The 20,049-nt window shown below is 30.6% G+C and overlaps 1 protein-coding gene across 3 annotated transcripts; it reads right to left on the bottom strand.

Annotated features, from left to right (window-relative positions):
* Positions 1-2,290: 2,290 nt before the first annotated feature.
* On the bottom strand, positions 2,291-18,381 carry LOC109596718 (RB1-inducible coiled-coil protein 1). 3 transcript variants are annotated; one of them, XM_049965883.1, is made up of 16 exons: positions 17,248-17,511; positions 16,780-16,894; positions 14,025-14,239; positions 13,684-13,966; positions 13,387-13,630; positions 13,149-13,331; positions 12,510-12,941; positions 10,064-10,464; positions 9,682-9,787; positions 6,902-7,807; positions 6,633-6,831; positions 5,129-5,385; positions 4,838-5,065; positions 4,660-4,724; positions 3,574-3,682; positions 2,291-3,437 (listed from the first exon to the last, which is right to left on the bottom strand). In XM_049965883.1, exons 2-15 carry the CDS (start codon positions 16,848-16,850, stop codon positions 3,589-3,591), a joined length of 3,684 nt encoding a protein of 1,227 aa, XP_049821840.1. In that variant the 5' UTR covers positions 16,851-16,894; positions 17,248-17,511; the 3' UTR covers positions 2,291-3,437; positions 3,574-3,588. The 3 variants fall into 3 exon arrangements, with proteins under 3 accessions (XP_049821840.1, XP_019867852.2, XP_049821838.1); XM_020012293.2 differs by lacking the exon at positions 17,248-17,511 and adding an exon at positions 18,342-18,381 and having other exon boundaries at positions 2,291-3,682; XM_049965881.1 differs by having other exon boundaries at positions 2,291-3,682.
* Between the last annotated feature and the right edge of the window lie 1,668 nt (positions 18,382-20,049).

The following is a 20,049-nucleotide window of genomic DNA, read 5'->3' as shown; positions in this document are numbered from 1 at the left end:
CTATATTTAATTTTGGACTAGATAATTTTTACGGTTAATATTTTATATCACATTCATTTCATTTTTTCTTTTCTAATTGTGAACTCATCAAGAATATAAATTATCAAAAAAAATTACCATTTTAAAATGTTTATATTTAAATACTTTGTGTTTTTACTGTTATAAAAATTATAGATATTCTTTGTAGCTATTGTTGAAAACTAGAAAAGATGATAACGAAATATTGATTTGTGTGAAAAAAAGGGTAATGTTGCAGATTCTGCGACTGTAAGGAAAATTTTCTAGAGCACGCGTCGTGAGGTATTGGTTTCGTGCTTCTTGACCAGTTTACTTACATTGCAGTGTTGTCATCTTGTAAAAGTGTAAATATTCAAATTATCTTTGTGAAAGTTTTTCGATCTTCGTGGCTAAATTATTGTTAAATAAGGTTATATTATTTTTATTCCTTCTCATTTTTAATTTATTGGTAGTCATTTTTTAGGTTATTTTACTTCATAAATTATTTGTATTTTTTAAAGCATTACATTTTTTTGGTAAGTATAATCTTAATTTAATAGCTCATTAATTAATTAATATCTTTTACTACATAGATAATTGTATTGTATTTAATTAAATATGTATTTTTATTCTTTTTTCCAATTCATTGATATTTTTTATATTATTTTTGCATTGTGAAACGTTTCACAGATATAAATGGTTTTCCATATATTTATCATAGTCAAATGTTTTAGGAACATTATGTTGTATGGGATATGAAATGTTTCGAATATAAGTTGCGGAAACATGTTGAATGTTACTTAACTGAATTTATAAATAACGTCACACCATTGAACTATGTTGATAATATGATCCAGATAGCACACCTGCATCTAAAAATGTGTCTAATAGATGATGTATAGCAGATAATCGACATTAAAGCAGATACTATTTACAATTGTTTATTCACAACATTCTCATAAGTGAGAAGAGGAAATTTCAATAGAAATAAAAGCTAGGAAATTGCTAAAAATATACAATATATCCCTTTTAATGATTTTAACAAACTGGATATTGACCGCTGCGCCGCCAAAATTACCTGCTGCTGGTGTTAATAATGGTTTTGGCGATTCAAGTCTTATGTCATTCTCTTCGAATGCTGCTCGAACGATCCTCGTAGTATGTGGTCTAGCGTTATCTTGCTGGATTTGGATCCATATTGTTTAAATAAGGTAACACAATTGGTAAAACTATGATATTGTACTGCATTCAAAGCGGTTTACACTAAAAAGGGCTCGGTTCTTCTGCCAATATTAATTCCTACCCAAAACATTAATGAACCTCCTCCAAAAGTACCTTTCTGAATCTGGGTGGTAGCAAAATCTTGAGCCATCAGAAAAGAGAATACGGCTCCAATCATCAGGACCCCAATTAAGATGTTCTTGAGCCCAAGCTAAACAAGCTGCTCGATTTCCATGGAGCAATCGGAATACCCTTAAAGATCAACTCTGAAGTAGATCTTACTCTCGAAAATAGTTTGAGCTGAGACAATCACATCATAGGCCTTAAGCTCTTGTTTTACCTAGGGAGTAGTTATTTCCGAGTGTCTCCGAGCATGCAAAAGCAAAAAGCAGTCTTATACCGGAGTAGTTATCCTACTGCATACTGGATGTCTTTCTTTTACGTCATTATGCTCGTTGTAACATCTCCACAATCTACTATAACACTCACAGATGTGTCCATTTGAATCACCACGTTGTGATGATCAATCCTGTATCACCCCAATTGCTCTTAATTTTTATTTGTCATTTAGATGGTGTCTTTTCATAATAATAAAAGCATTTTTATAAAAACTTGAGGAATATTGGGTCAATAACACGAAATATATTAAAATTGCACCGTATGACGGGTATTAAATAAACATTATTTTTGCATTAAAAATGTGTTATACAGTGTCTTCTTTTATATTTAGTTAAGTTATTTTATAATTTAAGTTGAATTATTTTTTAATTCAATTTAATTCGTTTAATTAATTTAATTTTTTCCTGAACACTTTGACCCTGTATATTAGTCGAGTCAAATTCTGATAGCATAGACGTCAATAAAAATACTCTAATATTCTTCCAATTAAATTAAGGATCATTTAGTGTATGTGATTAGAATGATGATGAAAATGATCTCTTTGTTAATTAAACTATAGAATACCTCCTAAAATTTATTTAAAATATAAATATCAGTAGTAGTTAATTATACACAAAGTAACAATAAACACATAGAAAAGTATTAGTAAAAGGGAAAAATAATTTCACAAATGTATATTTATCTAAATTTATTGCACTTGGCATTTCATATAAAAATGTTTTGTAAATATTATACAATGCTTAAATTAAATATTACTTATCAAACTTAGACGCATTATAAAAGAATATAGCATTCTAATATATCATAACAAAAGGACATCAATGTGAACAATAAAGGTAATAATCATTAGGTACATATTGTATTTCGTAAGTAACCGGAGATCTGATAAAAAGGAATAAACACAATTAATAAAGATATTACAAATTTTTCCTTTCGACAGGTCCGGAGTTACAACAAAGTATCACAAAACGACAAAAAAAAACACTAAAATATGTCACTCCTGGAAATTCATAGATAATATAAAGCTACACTGCAAATACTTTCTAAGTCATTTATTTTAATATTTGTTGTTTAATAACAATACGCTTTGACAAAAAAGTTTTACTTAAATTATTTATATAAATAGAAATTTCATGGCTAATCACATCTCTCAACCTTCCAATGTGTATTTTGATCCAGTATTGTTTTGATTTAATTTTTTCTGTCATGAATTGAAACATCGCAAAATTATATTGCAATTATATTTCCATTATCAGGGCCAGATATTTGGTTTACATAATAAAAACTCGAATAATAATAAAATATGTTGGTCCTGAAGTCACTCAAATAGTTTTACAACACTTGACCTGCATACATAATTGGAAATAAAATATACCGGGCGATGCAACATTATATCTACAAAAAGGCTTGATTATCACATTAAATAAAACGTTATCGATTTATTTTACTCTGTCTTCTATAAACGTGAAATCTAGGCTTTAATTTTTGTATTTTTATAGTAATTTATATTATGTACGGCTAATCGAATTTAAAACTAACATTAGTCTTACATATATCCACAATTAAGGCCTAAAGAAAATAAGTTAGCGTTTTTTCAATTGAAAGTAATCAATCTTTAGATAAAGTTACTGAAATAAAATAGCCAAAAGATTGATGGTTTCAAATAAAAAAACCTCACTTTATAATAAACAATTTTCAGCATTTCTTCAAAATTAGATTAGACGTATTTTCCTGAAAAATAAGCAGCAAATGCATGGAAGGATTGCAATAGGAACAATAATAAAAAGAAGTGCTTCAAGGATCTATCCAGTGGCCATTACCTTGAAATTTAAGAAAGGAACAATTAAATACCCGAATTAGTCATGTGATATTAGTAGCACACCATTAATAAAAGGCAAAGTGTGGTCGAGACATTTGTTAGAAATACGAAAAAATCATTTCAACAAATTTACGTACTATTTATTGTTTCACCTAGATGTCTTCGTTTTTACCAAATAATCGGCTCACCATCATTCCTAACCAGTTTGGACGACTTTTGGACAATTTCATGGAACTATCCATGTACCTAAGCAATATTTAGTAATTTAGTAATAATTTCTAAAATATTTATAATTGAATAGTTTTATAATAAAGAAATCGTAATACATAAAAAATTTTAAATAATAAAGCTTACGAACTAAAAAATACGTTTCTCCGAAAAAAATCAATAATTATTGAACTGACCCATTTCAAAGAATAATGTATAATTAAAAATATAAAAAAATTAAAAAAGAAAACAAAATTTTTTATCTTTAACTAAAGAAAATATTAATTAACTTTCAAAAATAGTAACATTCTCCTGATAATGTTAATTTTATTTATAAAAATATTACATATAAGACACTCACTGATTGATGAATACTGCTTACTTTCCAAGAAAAATAATCGTCTGTTTATAAATACATCAAAAATCTTATGAGTGCGGTACGTTAAAGTGCAGTTTAACAGGTTATTCAAGAAATGTAATAAAGTTTAAAGTTTTTGTGTTATTATATTATTCCTTACACATAATCAATCTTAAATACATATTACAGTCAAAAAATCTGCACCACTCCACTACTAACACGCTATTAGCTTAAAATGTACATTGAATAATAAGTTCTTTGACTTATATTGTGATGGTCAACACTAAGTATGTCTATGGCAAAGCGACCCAAAAATATTTTTAAATTCGCAAACCGCTTGTAATAAGTAGTTTAATTACAAGTTAAAATCGACATCATTATAATAAAGAATCAGTCTCGCAAATTTTGTAACAGCACATTTAAGATTTCAATAGATTTCCGAATTTAAAGAGATTCAACTGGGTCAAAAACATATAATCAACATCAGATAATAAAATTTAGAGAAGACACGTCAAGACAATACAAACCGATACATTCGTTACATAATATATACAAAATCAAAAAGATAACTTTCAGTTTAATCAGTTTTTACTTTTAAAGAACATAACCGTACTGTTAATTAAATGTTATCGTCTCTAATTTGTTTTATTAGACCTACCGATCGTCACTCTCTTCACCAGATCCTGGATTTAGCTTTTCAATAGCGACTGCAGCTTCTTCAACCTGAAAATTGAAATTCACATTAAATGGTGTGTCTATCTTTGTATTCCATTGATTGATGACTGAAAATGGTTTTGTTAACGAAATGACAATTTGCTTCAAAATTGTTAACTCACTTGTTCTTCAACACAGCCACTATCTTGAAAGGAGTTCTTTTCGATACTTTCGGGGAGTATCTCTTCCGGCTGCTCGATCTCAGAGATCGCAGGCTCCGCGCCTAAAATTTCTGGTATTGGAGGAGGTCTTCCAGCAGTACGTGATTCGCTTCGTCCCATACCGTCCACAGGTTTTACTTTCACTCTGAAGAATTTCTTGCCCTTGGGAACTTTATACCGGTTGTCATCCTGTAAAAATAAAATAATCGTGAAAGATTCTGACTATGAGAAGGTATTTTAATTTAACCTAACCTTCTTAGAGATACAATATTCTTTTTCAATTACTTCAGCAACGACACGTGTCTTGTTCGGAATACCGTTCACCACTTCCAAATCCATCACAGACAGATAATCACAGTGCAAGAAATACAATTTACCATCGACATCGACTCGATAGTTTTGATGTGTCGTATCCCAGTAGATTTCAACCTCCGAACCTATTGGACATCTATCAGTATAAGGTTTCCTAATTTTGCTGGTTCTACTTGCAGTGCTTGATTCACATATACCTGCAAAATACATTCGAAATGATTAATTAAAAAAGTTAGAGATAAGTTAGATACAATTTAACTAACTTAAACAAAACAGTACAGTAATGCAAAACATATTTTTATTTAAATTTAAAGTATGTGTTAGAAAATAAATTAATAATATTAGTACTAGTAATAGATCAGTAAAATTTTGAATTATAAATTTTATTCTCTGAATTAAGTTTTTGTTGTCTATTAACTGTTTTATTTCAATTTGAAAAAGAAAGTCAGTTGGATTATACCGAAAATAATAACTTAACAACAAAATAAAATTAATTACAATTACTCTCGCTCTCTCTCTCTCTCTATATATATATATATACATATTCTCACTTATTACAGGAGTTCGTAAAAAGAGTATCTGTTGTATGTAAAAATATATACAATTTTGCTTTTACACTTAAATGAATGAGGGAATTAAAAGACTTTCCAAAACTTGTTTCCTTTATTTTAATAAATAGTAACGAAATATCCTTAAATTTTATTTTTTTATAAATTCTAATACTTATTAAAATAGAAAGTATACATTACTAGTTTACTTGTGTAAAATAAAACTAAAGTAAGTATAAAAAGAACTAAAATTAATGAATAAAAAATAAAGGGTAATACATTTGAGATCCACATTTGTTATTGGTACAGGTACAATGATGAACATGTTTTCTTAATTTGTATAATTAAAACCAATGTAATTGGTGTATTACCAAATCTGTTACTATTTATTAAGATAAATAATAAAAAAATTCACATTAATAAACAACATGTATATATTTATAAAAAGGTGGATGATGAAGAAAACTGATAAAAGTTTTAAGCATCTAAAATTGAACTTTTGAAAAAATACCATAATACCTTGCATACTAATCCGTTCATAATTTTTATACAGTACGAAAAGCTTTTGACCCGTCTGAATTTAGAGAGAAACATCATGCATGACAGAGACAGTAGAAGTCTGTCCCATAGGGACTTACTGTCTCTATTGTACATGATGGATCAAACTCTTTTCGTACTGTATAGGAAAAGTTCCATATTCACAAACAATCATGCAGGCAAAAGCTCAATTTAAACAAAGCATCAGTTACAATATTCTGAGATCCGAACCTTTCAAATGCAAAAAAATATATATAAAAGCCAATAAAAAATTTGCACCGAATATGAATTGCGCTAACTAAAATTAACTTAATATTAAGAGCCAAAATTAAATTAATATTGCTTTTCAGAAGTCATACTTTCCGCAGCTGATTGTATCATAGCGACTTCTGCAGAAGTGGATGTCGCTAGGTTTTCAGTTGCGACTTGCGAGGTTTCCTCTAAAACAGCAACAGATGCAGCCATATCAGAATGAGTCGGCTTCTTCTCCATCTCACGTCTTAGAGCTTCATTTTCTTTGGACAGTTGGTCAATTTTTTCCTTCAGTTCAGCTTTCTCCTAAAAATACATTGTATTTTACATAACACTTAAAGAACACAAAGGTACAAAGTATTGAAAAACAACTAACCTTCTGATCTGAATATGTCTCTTGTTCAGTCAGTTGTTGGATGGTACTTTTGTGCTTTGCAATTTCAAGATTCAAATTATTTACCCTCTCCCGGAGGATGTCGATTTGCTTGTCTTTTTCTTCCTGAATTTTTTTAGCTACATCATCGAGCAATTGTTGTTTTTCTTCTTCAAATTTCCTAGTCATTTCCAAGATCCTTTCATCCAAGACGCTCTTCCAGCGAACGTTTTCTCTATCAATTGCCTCCTTGATCGCTTTGTCCTTGGTCATCTCGAAGGTTTCGTTCATCTGTTGTAGAATACTCTCGTGGTTGGGTATGCTACTAAAATCGCCAATTTTTTCCAAGCTTGAATCAGAAGGACTCCTTTCCATCGTCATGAGCTTGAATCTAGATCGAATATTCTCCAATTCTGCCTTGTGTTCACGATTTAATCGATCGACCGTTTCTTTTAAGACCTTTTCTTTCTCCAAGTCCTTTTCGGTGATTTCTTTTTGGAGTTGTACAATTTGCATTGAATGTTCTTCATTCAATTTTGCTAAGTTCGTTCTAATTTCATGGTAATCGTCAATCGCTTTCTGGTATTTCTGTTGTAGGACTATCTCAGCAATTTTTAGACTGCTGAACTCGTTTTCTTTTTCCTCGAACATGTTTTTCATCGAGTTAATTGTAGATGTTAACGACTCGATTGTTGCTTGATCAGCCTTACGCGCTTCCAACACAAGATTTTGGTATTTGACAAGATTACAATAATCACCTTCCAAACCATCCTTTTCAGTAATAAATATTTTTTTAATTTGAGACAGCTCAGTTCTTAACTGATTTAAAGCTTCGGTAGATAAAATACCTAAAGTTTCTAAAGTTCCTTTCAGTCGTTCATGCTCGCTTCTTGAGATTTGCAAATTATCCTAAAAATATGAATATACCATCATTAAACTTTTATTCTAGATGAACACTTAAAATAAGAGCGGGTAAAGACGCACATTTTATGTAATTATAGTTATTGTATGTGTATACCGTATCAAAAATGATGAGCGTGTCTACTCGCATATTGAGACGGAACATCAATACCCCTTTGTAAACAAAAAGGAAAGATATATATGCAATTATGTGGGCGGGCCGAACTGACTGGAGGGGATCATTTGGTTTTGCTGCGTTTAGCATGCGGTTCGTCTCCGCAGACGTTGTTTTTAGTATATTTTATTTAATTTTTGGGATACATTTTTATTTTGAAAAAAGTAGTTTATTTTTAGAATACTTATTTTTGTTTTTGATATACCCTCAAAAAATATTTCATTTTACAGATTGAAAATTATACAAAGTTACGGAATTTAAATGGAGCATCCGAAGAACTCGAACTACATCCCTGCGCATACGGAGAGTTACTAAATGCATTCGCAAAGATTAATTTACATTGTGCGCCGGCGCGCACCAGCACGGCGCATTGTCTCTGAGAGTAGGGATTCTTACTACCGGGCAAAACTTTTCTCTCTTTGTCGTGCATCCATCTCTTACAACATCCAGACACGAAGAGCATTTTTCGTACGGTATGAAACATTTACTGTATAAAAAGTAGATCACTGTGTAATATGTAAGACGACATGCAGGACAGGAATAGGGAGTCACTCAGGGATCTGCTTCAGGGCCACCAACACAATATACGCTTAAAATAGATACTAAACGAGAACGGTAAGAATGCAAAATAAAAATAAATAAAAAAATTACCTGCTATCGAGACTCAGATCAACGAAAATATAGTTCTAAGGTCTACAGAAGCCGGAAATTCTAAGCAAATACTAATTAAAAAAATCTAATAGAAAATATACAGTAAAAAGGTCAAAAATAAAAGTGCCACAATAAAGAGTGTTTTATTTGAAGCTGTATTTTTCGATATTTTGCACCTTGAATCCTGTATTAATAAAATGAAATTCTCATTATTACAATTATACATATAAATGTGAACTAAAAATCAAACGCATTAACATCTACGTGATGTGCTACGAAGGAAATAGAAAATCATAGCAAAGCAAACATTTTATATAAGCTGCCTTTAATAAATTTTGCCCTCCGCAAATAACAGAAAGAAGAACAAATCTGTCTTAAATATATTAATTAAACCGATAAAAAAAATAACCTGTTTTTGAACCACAGTCCACATTTATATATTAGAGAAGTTAAATGTTTGCGTTGTTTCAAGATGCAAACATGACGAGACAACTGTGCGAAGATGAACCGCTGCCGGTTTAACGGAGGCAAATACCTGCAAAATGGCGACCACGTTATGGGCAGTGTCGAGTTGCTTAACGAATTCGCCCTGCGAGTGTCCGGTTTCGATACTGAGGCTCGACGGCAGACTCTCGTCGATGTAAAACTCATCATTTAAAAAGTCCTGCTGTTGGTGGCCCGCCGCGTGCGGGGAACACAAAGATTCCTGAATGATGTCTTTGGGACTTTGGGGCGTATTCGGGGATATGGATTTGGAACGGATTGGCAACTGATGACCGCCGACGATGTTTTGCAATTGTTGGTGGTGAGAGTTAAAGCAACTGTCGCTCGCCGACGTGAAGTTGCGAAGGCTAGACAGTTCGTCTATAGAGTCCAGAGAGGGATTCTTTATGTTCGTGAAGCTCTCCGTGTTACTCTGGGTGCTGCTAACGCTTAAGGTGCGTTGCATCGTATTGCCCGCCATCTGATCATCGACGGAGGAATATGTGAGGATGTGGGGGGAACGTTGAAAGGATCGGGGAGGTTTTTTTGGGGGCAAGGGACACCTGTCACCAACCTCTATTGAAGTGGCGGCATCTTGAGTGCCGGGCCGAGGTGAAGGATCCAACGGACTCTGGCCCACTTTCTCGAATTCCTCGGTGTCTGTTTCAGACTCACAGCCTCTGAAATTCCAAGTTAACAATGTACTAGTATGAAGAGTATTTCTGATGTGGATAGATGATGAAAAATGTGTTTAAAGTTAGTGTAATGGGGACCTTTACGAAAAAATTTTTCGAATATAAAACTTTCATTAATAATAAATTGTAACCAGGTCAATGTGCAATAGAATTTATATCAATAAACGAACGAACTGCAACGTTAGATCTTTGAAATATTGCCATCTTAAAGATCAAGCGTTGTTGTTTCCAAACTCAATATACTGAATACAATTATCTTACCGGTCAATATCACGCAAATGTGGCAGAGCATGTGTGGCCGCGACAGTAGGCTCGGTGCCTGTAACAGGCATTAAATTATTGTCTAAATTGTCGACGAGTCCGACTCCTTGCATTGCTTGCTGCAGTTTCTCGTCAACGTTCATTTCCGTCGCCTCGTCCATTTTATCAAGTTCAGTTTTTATCATGGATTTAATCATAAAGAAATTGGTAAACCCGCTATCGTCCGGCATCTCAAGATGCTCAGCGAATTCGGGAAGCTCGACACGAAGCCTTTCGACATCTTCCAATGTGAGGCGTGGAAGTTCCGAATCGAATGGTGGTGGTGCCTGGGTGGCAAACGCTGGCGGCATATCGTTCATTCCAAGAAATAGCGAGTTCAAAAAATGTGTTCTAAATTGTGCCTGGAAATATATATAAAGTCAATAACATTATTTTATATCACAGCATCTGTAAGCGATTCATGAAAGGCTTTCAGGCAGAAACTCGAAACTTTTTTTTCAACTGAAATCTATAAACATTGTTGGATTTGTGAACTATACGTAAAATTCTGAACTTACTTCATTTTACACCTTCAATTATTTTCGATATGTTTAGTTCTTACTAAACACATACATAAAACAAATAATTCTTCCCAGGAAAAATTGTAATTGAGAGTAATCATAACTTAGAAGTTTATTAAAACGATTTATTCCGTAATTCTTTAACGATCCATTCATTTTTTTATGAAAAATATGCTGAGCAGACAGAAATATACAATAAAATTTTTCAGGTAAAATTAATTGGTTGATTTATCTTTGGTAATATTACACATCTACACTTGATGATATTTGACGATATAATTAATGATTTGTATAAAATGTTCAAGAATAATGTGAGATTATTTAAGGACAATTTAAAATGTTGATGTTTCTGAAAAGAAAAACTTACTAACTCAAATCTGTAAATTAATTAATTTTTAATTTTATTTCAGTTTTTTTATATACAACTATAACATAATTTTTCTTTTATTGTGTTGTATACTAATTTTTTGTAAATTGGTGAATAACTGAAATATCTCTAAAAAATTATTTCATTTCCGGTTACGCCGCAAGTGACAACAACTTTGTTATTTTCTATGGAACACTCTGTATATTTTTGGATCTATACCTCAAGCCAATAATTATTGAATTGTATTTTTTGTTAAAAGTGTGTATTCCTAAATTTTATACAGGGTGCGATTCTGTGTATCAATAACTTCACAACAGACGTACACTACTTTTTATGGTAAAACCTCTGTTAAAATTCATTTTATATCTGGAGAATACAAATCGACAAGGTTATTTAATATAACATGAAAATAACAATGTTGTTTGAAGATGCACGAAATTAAACGTAAATAAGATTATAAATCTCCTTATGAGATGGTTCTGGTTCTTGCTTAACGTGTATGCCAAAAATTAACTTTCCAGCATCAAATGGTGGCTTTACAAAGATTTTAGTTAGACTATCAATCTGTTAAAATAAATAAAAAACTATTCACTTTAGGTATAGGATATGGAATTCTATTGAAAATAACAAAGTTGATTTGGCTTCTGGTGAATCCAAAATAAAACATAAAAATTAAAATAAATTCGAAAAGTAGTTAAAGTCATTCCATTCTCAATAAACTTCTAATGAATATATTAGATGAAATGTATTGTTAGATTAGGCTACTTAAGTAAAAGCTTAATTCTACAAAAAGAAACTTCTTATTTATAAAAGACAAGGTTTTAAACTTTTAAAATATCCCAATAATTTCCTTAAATTTAACAATGATGATCAATTGAATTTTGGTACTGATACTTATGTTTCATTGATATGGTAGCATTTTTATTGATATTTGTAAAAAGAAGTCCAGTATTATAATAAATATATATACTTCTAGTAATGTTCCATTTCAAACAAATTTTTCCAACAAATTCGTTTCCACTTACCTTCCCAAAACACTCAAAAGCACAATTAAGCAAAATCATATCACAAATGAATTTTAAAAAATATTGTACAAATTATTGTTATTAATTTATATTATATATATTATTATAATTAATATATATGGGTGCCTGTTGTCAAAACAGAGTAGTTTTAACAATTGTATATAGAACAGAAAAATATGTTATTTTCTTATTAAATACTTCATGGTTGCAGTTGTGATATTACCAAAAATATATATTTTCATAATGTTGCAAAAGTTTTGTTCAAAAATATACGGAAATTCATAGCATTTATCAATTATAAAATTTATAGCTATTTAAAGCTATGGGAACATTTTTTGACAAAATTAAATCTCCCAAAATAATTGTACATGAGAACAATACAAGGTGCAGGAGGTCAAGACCTTTTATGTAATAATATTTATAGGGTTCCATTTTAATTTTCTTTGAGTCAGTCACGTGAATCACCTGTTAATATTTCTAACAATTCCAATTACCTGGAAGTCTTTCCTACGCGAAACTTCAGTGTTATAGATGGCGAGCAGTTGACAGGCCAAATCTGAAGCCCACATCAAAAACGACTGCGAAAATTTTCGGCGGTGCACAACCTCCGCAACCGTGCACAGATAGAGGGCGGGAGTAACGTGGATCTGCTGTACGCATTCTAAGACCTTCTTGAGTCTGGCGAGACCGTCATGAAAGTAGATGAGCTGTTGGTCGATGTTGAAGATCTTGTTTTGGATGAACATGACCCATTTGAGACGATGGAAAAGATTCGCACTCAACTCCTCTTTGGCTTTGGCGCAACGCCGACGAATATCGCATAATTGTTGGTAGTTAGCATTCATTTGGGCGAGTTGTTTGCGGTGCGAGGCGCACAGGTCTGGCAAAATCGATGCATCTTTGAGATTGCTAACTCGAGATTGGTTCTGAAATTAAAATAAATTACACTCACAGGTTTATAAATTCTAATTTAAAAAATTAGAAATTTTGTGTAATCGTCCAATAAGACATAATAACTTTTGACGATGTTCGGCCACTCTAAAAATTTTTGTCATTAAATAACTGAGTGAGTGAATAGTTTAAAAATATTTGTTGTAAACTTATATTGAATATTGAATTGAACAAACACTTACGTTATGAAAAGATTTCGCATTTTCCGCATGTTCTTGCACTTTTCGTTTTGCTTCTCTCATTAAAGTTTCCAAACCAATAAGTCGCTCTCCTAAACCTTTTACCTCTTTCATTTGATTATTGTCTGCACTGGCAAGAGTATCTAGGACTTCTAAGGTCATATTTTGGTATACATCATTGGTAAACTAAAAGTAAAAACACAATCAATACAATACTAATAAATAATTTAATTCAATATACATTGTCGAGTCCTCTTTTACAATGCTCATGCAAGTTAACCATATCTACTCCATCTCTTGCTAACCATTCATATAAAGACAAAGTTTTCTCTTCAGCATTAGACGTTTCCGTGGATTGTGACGTTTGCGTATCCGTCTCTTCCTCTTTAGAAGCTTGTAAATCCGGCATGCCTAAGCGAGTTCTCGATTTATCTAAAATGTGTAAAACAGGGATTCTTTTCAACATGTCGATATCTTCCTGAAAACTAAAGTCCCACGATTAATAATTTTTACATCACAATAATTAATTGTATAAAACCTTCTCGATATCTCTACAAAGAACTCGCGCTTCTGAAGATAATCGACGAAAACGAGTTTAAAGGATTCGGCTCTCTTCTTCAGTTCAACAGTGATGTCCTCTAGGCTGGCCACCACTGCCGACCATCCCTGCTGTTGCAGGTGTTGATCGTGCACCAGCCTCTCGCACACGTTCAATTGTTCTTTAGCACGTTCGTAAAGCAACTGAGCGAGCTGCGTACGTCGGTGCACTGTATTGAACGATGCCGGCAGATCCATCGCTTCCCGAATCTTCTCATCGGTATCTGTTAAAAAAGTAAATATGCAATAACTTTTAAATAAACGACAAATAATTAAACGTACCATCTCTAAAGTCGGACTCGCCAGAGGGTGGTGGAACGCCGGGAGTCTCGAGTACCGTCTTACTAAAGAGAAATATTGGGTTAGTGTCTGTGCCGGCCGCATATGCCGCTATACTCTTCTTTCCATCGAGACACTCTCCACCGCTTATGAGGAGAACTTGCTTGTCGACTGGAATACCCGATGACTGTTCCACGGCTTGTTTCAGTAGGTCGACGCTGAAAGAAATTTTATATGTCAAATCTTCGTATGACTCATTATTTACACAGAAAAATATCTGAAATTTACATATTATACGTATATTTATGGTATCTACATTTTTTAATTTCAAATAACATCCAAATTAACATTTAGAGAAAGTCACATTGAAAAAAACAAAGTTGAACGCGTTTTATTTCATTTTTGTTTCATTATTTATTCCAGCAGAAATATTCTACTCTAGTTCAACATACTTAGTTAGTTGACACTTCCCAAAGTTATAAAAAAATTTTATACTAAAAATTTAATAGATAATAATAAATTATCATAACATAACTTTTCATAATATATTTTAATTTAAAAGAATTTTTTATTTCTTATTATTTACGTAAAATTTTGAACAAATTTGTTTGTTATTTATTTATTAATTTCATTGAGGAAATGTTTTTATTATTTGGATAGTATTTAGTTTTTATTTACATATGAAAATGTATGGCTAAATTTAGGATGAAACCAAACCAGCTAAAACTATTATCATCTTTATTGACAAATATATTATATTTAATTGTGTTTAAAAAATAATTGCTATAGTATCAAAGGAAAATTAAATAAATTAATATAAACAGCGAATAAATAGGTGAGTAAGAAGGGCATATAACTACAGTGGTACCTCGACATACGAGTTTAATTCGTTCCATAACCTTGTTCGTATGTCAAATTGCTCATATCTCAAAGCAATTAGCTAGCAGTATCATCCTTCTGTTTAAGAACAGTACATTCCCAGCCAAATCATTTACTCGCACACATTGCTCATGTTTTTGAATTATTTCACGCTTTAATTCGATAAACATCCTCATCTTCTTCGGACCCATGGTTATAAAAATAAATGTGATAATGTTTTGTAAATTTACAAAAAGCAAAAAATGCGAACCCAACTTATCAAAAATGCTTCGAAAACGAGGGAAAGAAGCACACAGACTGAGTTCTAGTCTGAGGTGGGAGAAACTGTTAGACGCTGCACACGATTCCTAGTATCTCAAAACACTCGTATAAGCACTCATATTTCGAGGTACCACAGTATATAGAAATATCCGGTATTTTTATTTTTAAAAAAGGAGAATCTGGCTTTACCATAAAGTCGGACTCTCACTGGGTTTTAGGGACTTGGAATCGAAAATTTTTACACTACAGAAATATCAGGTTCTTTATGGGAAAGGAGCCCAAAAAAAACATATTTTTGTGTTTATTTCAGACTTTTTAAACTAATTCAGGTTCAAAAGGAAACATTTGTGTGATAATAGATTTTTTATTTAAATTTGAAGTAAGTTTTTAGTTCATTAAAATGGGAATTTGGGTCTTCTTAAATACTGAATAAAGCCCTAAAGAAAATATTTGGAACAAAAAAAATGTTTAAGTTGTTAATTTTTAACCTTTTTTAATTATATGCAATATAATATTTATTAATAAGAGAAAATTTCATATTTTTGTTCAAATTTCCAGGGATTATTTTTATCACCAAAAGAATTTAAAACTCGTAAAAACATAAAAAGGACCTCCTAAAAAATTATTTTTGAATAAATGAGCGAAAATTAATTACAAGGAATATTTATTAACAAATACCTTATTGACCTAATTATAAGTAAATTATTACGGAAAAACAAACAGAAACATAATCTACTTATAACTTATTTACTTAATTTTATCCTTAAAATGAAAACAGCTTCATAATTAAATCTAATTGCAAGATTTATGATGAAGTCTTAGAACTTGTATGTATTTATAATTATTTCGTACTTTTTCCAGTGGAAACATTTCAAGGATATAGATTCATTATTCCTCAAAATTAGACTTTTTAAAAACAGTATGATAACTAACAATTAAAATAATTTATCACTGTATACCATATGCTAAAAATATACATAGGTATAGATTGATAATAAATTTCTATTTCTACATAAAACCCAAATTATTAAAACTAATGAATAAACTACTAATTAATATACAATTTGAGTTGAAAACAATATGTGACTTCCGTCACATACGCAAGATAAATTCTCAGAAAACTAATTGCTAATTAATAACATTTATATGGAAAGCACAAGTATTAGAATTTTTACATAAGTTTATTTATGATACATCTTCATATGTATAGCAGTATGGAACCAATACAAATAAGATAACAGAAAATTTGATTTAAACGAAAACATATTAAAATTATCTATTTAATTTATATGAATATGATTAAAATTCCCAATTTAAATTAAATCAATAGCCCACTAAATGTGACAAACTTATTATAAAGAGTTTAAACATAAAACCAATGTATCAATAACAAACTGATAAGAATGCAAAGGTAAATGAACCAAAATATTTACTTAGGCATCACATAAATTATGCAAAGCTATAAAAAAGTTTAAAAAAAAGCATCTAATAACTATAACAGTGTTTAAATCCTTGATAAACAACCTTGGATATTTTAATGAATATGATAGCTGAACACGCATTTAATCGGAGTAAAAATAAACACACGTGGTATAACGCATTATTAGTAAATACTCACCTCTCTGAGACAAGTCTCATGTCAAAAGTCTTCATTGTGCCACTGTCCACATGAAACACGTACAGCATCATTTATGCGGCTTTTTAGTTATTGCACTAGTAGATGTTATAGGTACCTGAAATGTAATTTTGAGATATTTAACATTAAATCCATAGTTGTGTCTAAAAGCAAGCATGTTTTGACAAATAGATAACATTATCACATTTCAGCCATACACAAAACGTGTGAAACAGTTTGGGATTCATTAGTTAACAGTTTATCAAATACGAATAATGGATTTCAGGCACGAGAACACCAAAATAAATCATAGATATAAATATAAAAAAATACGTCACATAATGTTTACATTTCTATTACTGGGTAAACAAAGAAATTTCATCAAAAACGATTTATTTCACCAATAAATGCTGTAGTATGAGTACTAAACGTTTGTAATGTCCAATCGGAAGATAAAAAGTTGTGACATACGATTTATGGCGATTTATCCAATTTATTTTTCTCTTTCATCGTATTATGACACTGTCATTTTCTCAGCTGATGTATATAAACACAGTTCAACACAATCATGTTTCACTCATTGTATTTAAACACTCGTTTCGTTAGCACAGTTCATTGAAATCGGACATTGTGGCCAAAAACGCAATTTGACCATCAGCTGACTAGGAAATCTTTTGTAAAACTTTGTCTATATGCAATTCATTAAAACCAAGGACACTGCCTTGGTGAATTTTAGTTTTCAACTGCTTGCCAAGTTTCTTAACCATCGATATTTTGATGGACATCTAACGAAAAACTAATAAACCAATGACTAAGACTTTACACTGTCAGATAGCGCTGTAATAATAAACTAAATTTTAAAATTATCGTTAGTTTATTAATACAGCTTCACAGTTAAATAAATTTTACACGATTTGTTAGAACATATTACAAATTTAACTTGTATACTTTTTATTTTACGCAAATTTCATAAAATTAAAGTAAATTGTTTTACTTTCCACTAATAGATGGCGCCGTATTTCGCAGCTTAAAAATTTACTTTTACTTATTAAATTGATTTAATTTATAATGAAATGTATGCTAAAGTAATATAAAATTACTAAATACTAAAAAGGATTGTGAATAAATAAATTATTTTACTACAATTATTCTAAACTAAATAGTATTCTATACATCACCACATAGTTTACGATAATATTACCAGAGGGCTTCCTAATTTAAATTTGCCGCCTCAAAAACATCTGGTGTTGTTTGTGTTTTTCCTGTGTTATCAAACATTGTAACAAAACAAAAATTTAAACTTCTAATTACAAGCAACTAAATTAAACATACATTTCTAAAGCATTTTTCTTTTTTTGAACTCGTTGAATGTAATTTACATAATACATATATAAAATACATTAAACAATAATAAAAATGTTGGTATATTTTAAAATAATTCGTTTATAAAAACATTAATGTTGAGGTAAAATAACATTTCAGTAAATTTATAGTCAATTTATTTTTCGCTTAGCCAAAATAATAATCAGAACATCTATAAAGAATAATTAAAATATGTAACTTACCCAGAAAATGTAGGCACCAAAATCACAAAATTTCTTTGTTGACTCTAAAATTGGTCACCTTAACAATGTACACAATTTCAGGCTGTGAACTATCCTATGCAAGGAAATGGCCACAGACTACCTCTCTGGTGTCGCTTTTCCCCGACACACCACCCCCTACCCTAGGTAATACTTTGATAACCAACGCATTTGTATTTGTTAGTGACAATAATATATTTAAATATATTACTTAATTCTTATTATGTAAAATATAATAATTGAAAGAACAGCTTTATCCATTTTATAAAAAATCATTGTTATTTTTACGAGAGTGCTTATATACGGTAAAATTTAGAATAATTGTGTAATTTTGACTTCATTATTATTCAAATAATTTTTTTTTCGGGGGCTGTTAAGATTGGCATTAGTTAAATTTAGACGCGTTTATTCACTATCATTATTACTCAATACAATTTTTTTATTTTCCTTAAGTGTGTGCGTTATTTCAGTGGTAAAATTATTTATATTGTGTTTAAAATTGAAAGAGATTAACATATTTAAATTTCTATGTTTATTTCCGGAAATTATTCTCATTTTAAAAATATAATGTACAGTCAAAAATAAATAAATAAATAATGCTATATTTTATAGGTACAAAAATCGTATCTGTTACAACGCCAGCAGTACTTGTCACAGCTGGATGCCGACGACCTTAAAATCGACCCTTCTGTTCTTTCATATCAGGTAGAAATTTCTGAACTACACAAACTGAATGTGTGAAACTCAGCCTGAAAATGTTCTTAAAATGAATGGGTTGTAAACAAATCGATGACACTTCCTGCAAATAATTGCTAATAATATTTATTGATCTCTTAATGATTGTTATTAATAATTGTGACAAAATTGATAATCATAAACGATGATGAAATGAAGTAGGCTGCCTATAGTCATAGACGTAGGACTTTCTGTTCAAACTTGATTATGCTATAATTTTCTGATATTCTTATTATATTAACAAATTATTTTCTTAAGCACATATTTGCACAAAATATCAATTGGAGCAGAAGAGATTAATTGTTTATTTTTTAGCAATAAAATACTCTCTGTTACGCCTCTGCTAGTGCATCCAGGTGTATGAAATTGTATTATTTGAAATTCTAATTGACAAAGTTGCTAAATTCGTACAAATTTTTATTTTACTTTCAATTAAGTTTTACTATACAAACTTTATATTCCATGCACTATCTCAACGATATATTCTCAATAATAACTTAATAGCTGACCAAACAAGACAGACAAATAGTTACCATATGCTAACAAAAATAATTTTTGTTTAATACATCTTGAATTTAAGCCTTGTCATTTCCTGAAATTGTTCTTTTTCTTTATGATCAAATTAGTCCTAATTTAATGTCAGCAATATTCATTACAATTACAGAACCATCACTTTTGACACTTACATTCAGGTAAGAATTATCCTTATACCAATTGGAAAGCGATTGATCCGACAGAATTTTGAGAGGGACATCATGCATGACAGAGGCAGTAAAGTCCGCAAATTTGTTGAAGAGTATTGCTATATAAGTATGATAATCTAATTCATGTGTACAGTCCATGTATTCTTATTCATCTTAATTGATTATTATGAAAAATTGTTTGAAATGTTATTTGGTTCTTACTCTTGGCATCGTTAACTGTCACAATAATTATTATTGTGGTATGGTGTTAC

Source organism: Aethina tumida, chromosome 4, assembly GCF_024364675.1.
Source record: "Aethina tumida isolate Nest 87 chromosome 4, icAetTumi1.1, whole genome shotgun sequence".
Classification (NCBI taxonomy): domain Eukaryota; kingdom Metazoa; phylum Arthropoda; class Insecta; order Coleoptera; family Nitidulidae; genus Aethina; species Aethina tumida.
The sequence above is the reverse complement of the archived record's forward strand: the minus strand, read 5'-3'. Positions and strand labels throughout refer to the sequence as shown.

Bases quoted from the DNA above. Each gene is read 5' to 3' on its own strand.
- LOC109596718 (XM_020012293.2), bottom strand. From the start codon at position 16,850: ATGATGCTGTACGTGTTTCATGTGGACAGTGGCACAATGAAGACTTTT. The intron at 9,788-10,063 runs GTAAGATAATTG...TTGGAATTTCAG, and splicing joins CATTTGCGTGATATTGACCG to AGGCTGTGAGTCTGAAACAG. The intron at 7,808-9,681 runs GTTGGTGACAGG...TCATATTTTTAG, and splicing joins ATGCCGCCACTTCAATAGAG to GATAATTTGCAAATCTCAAG.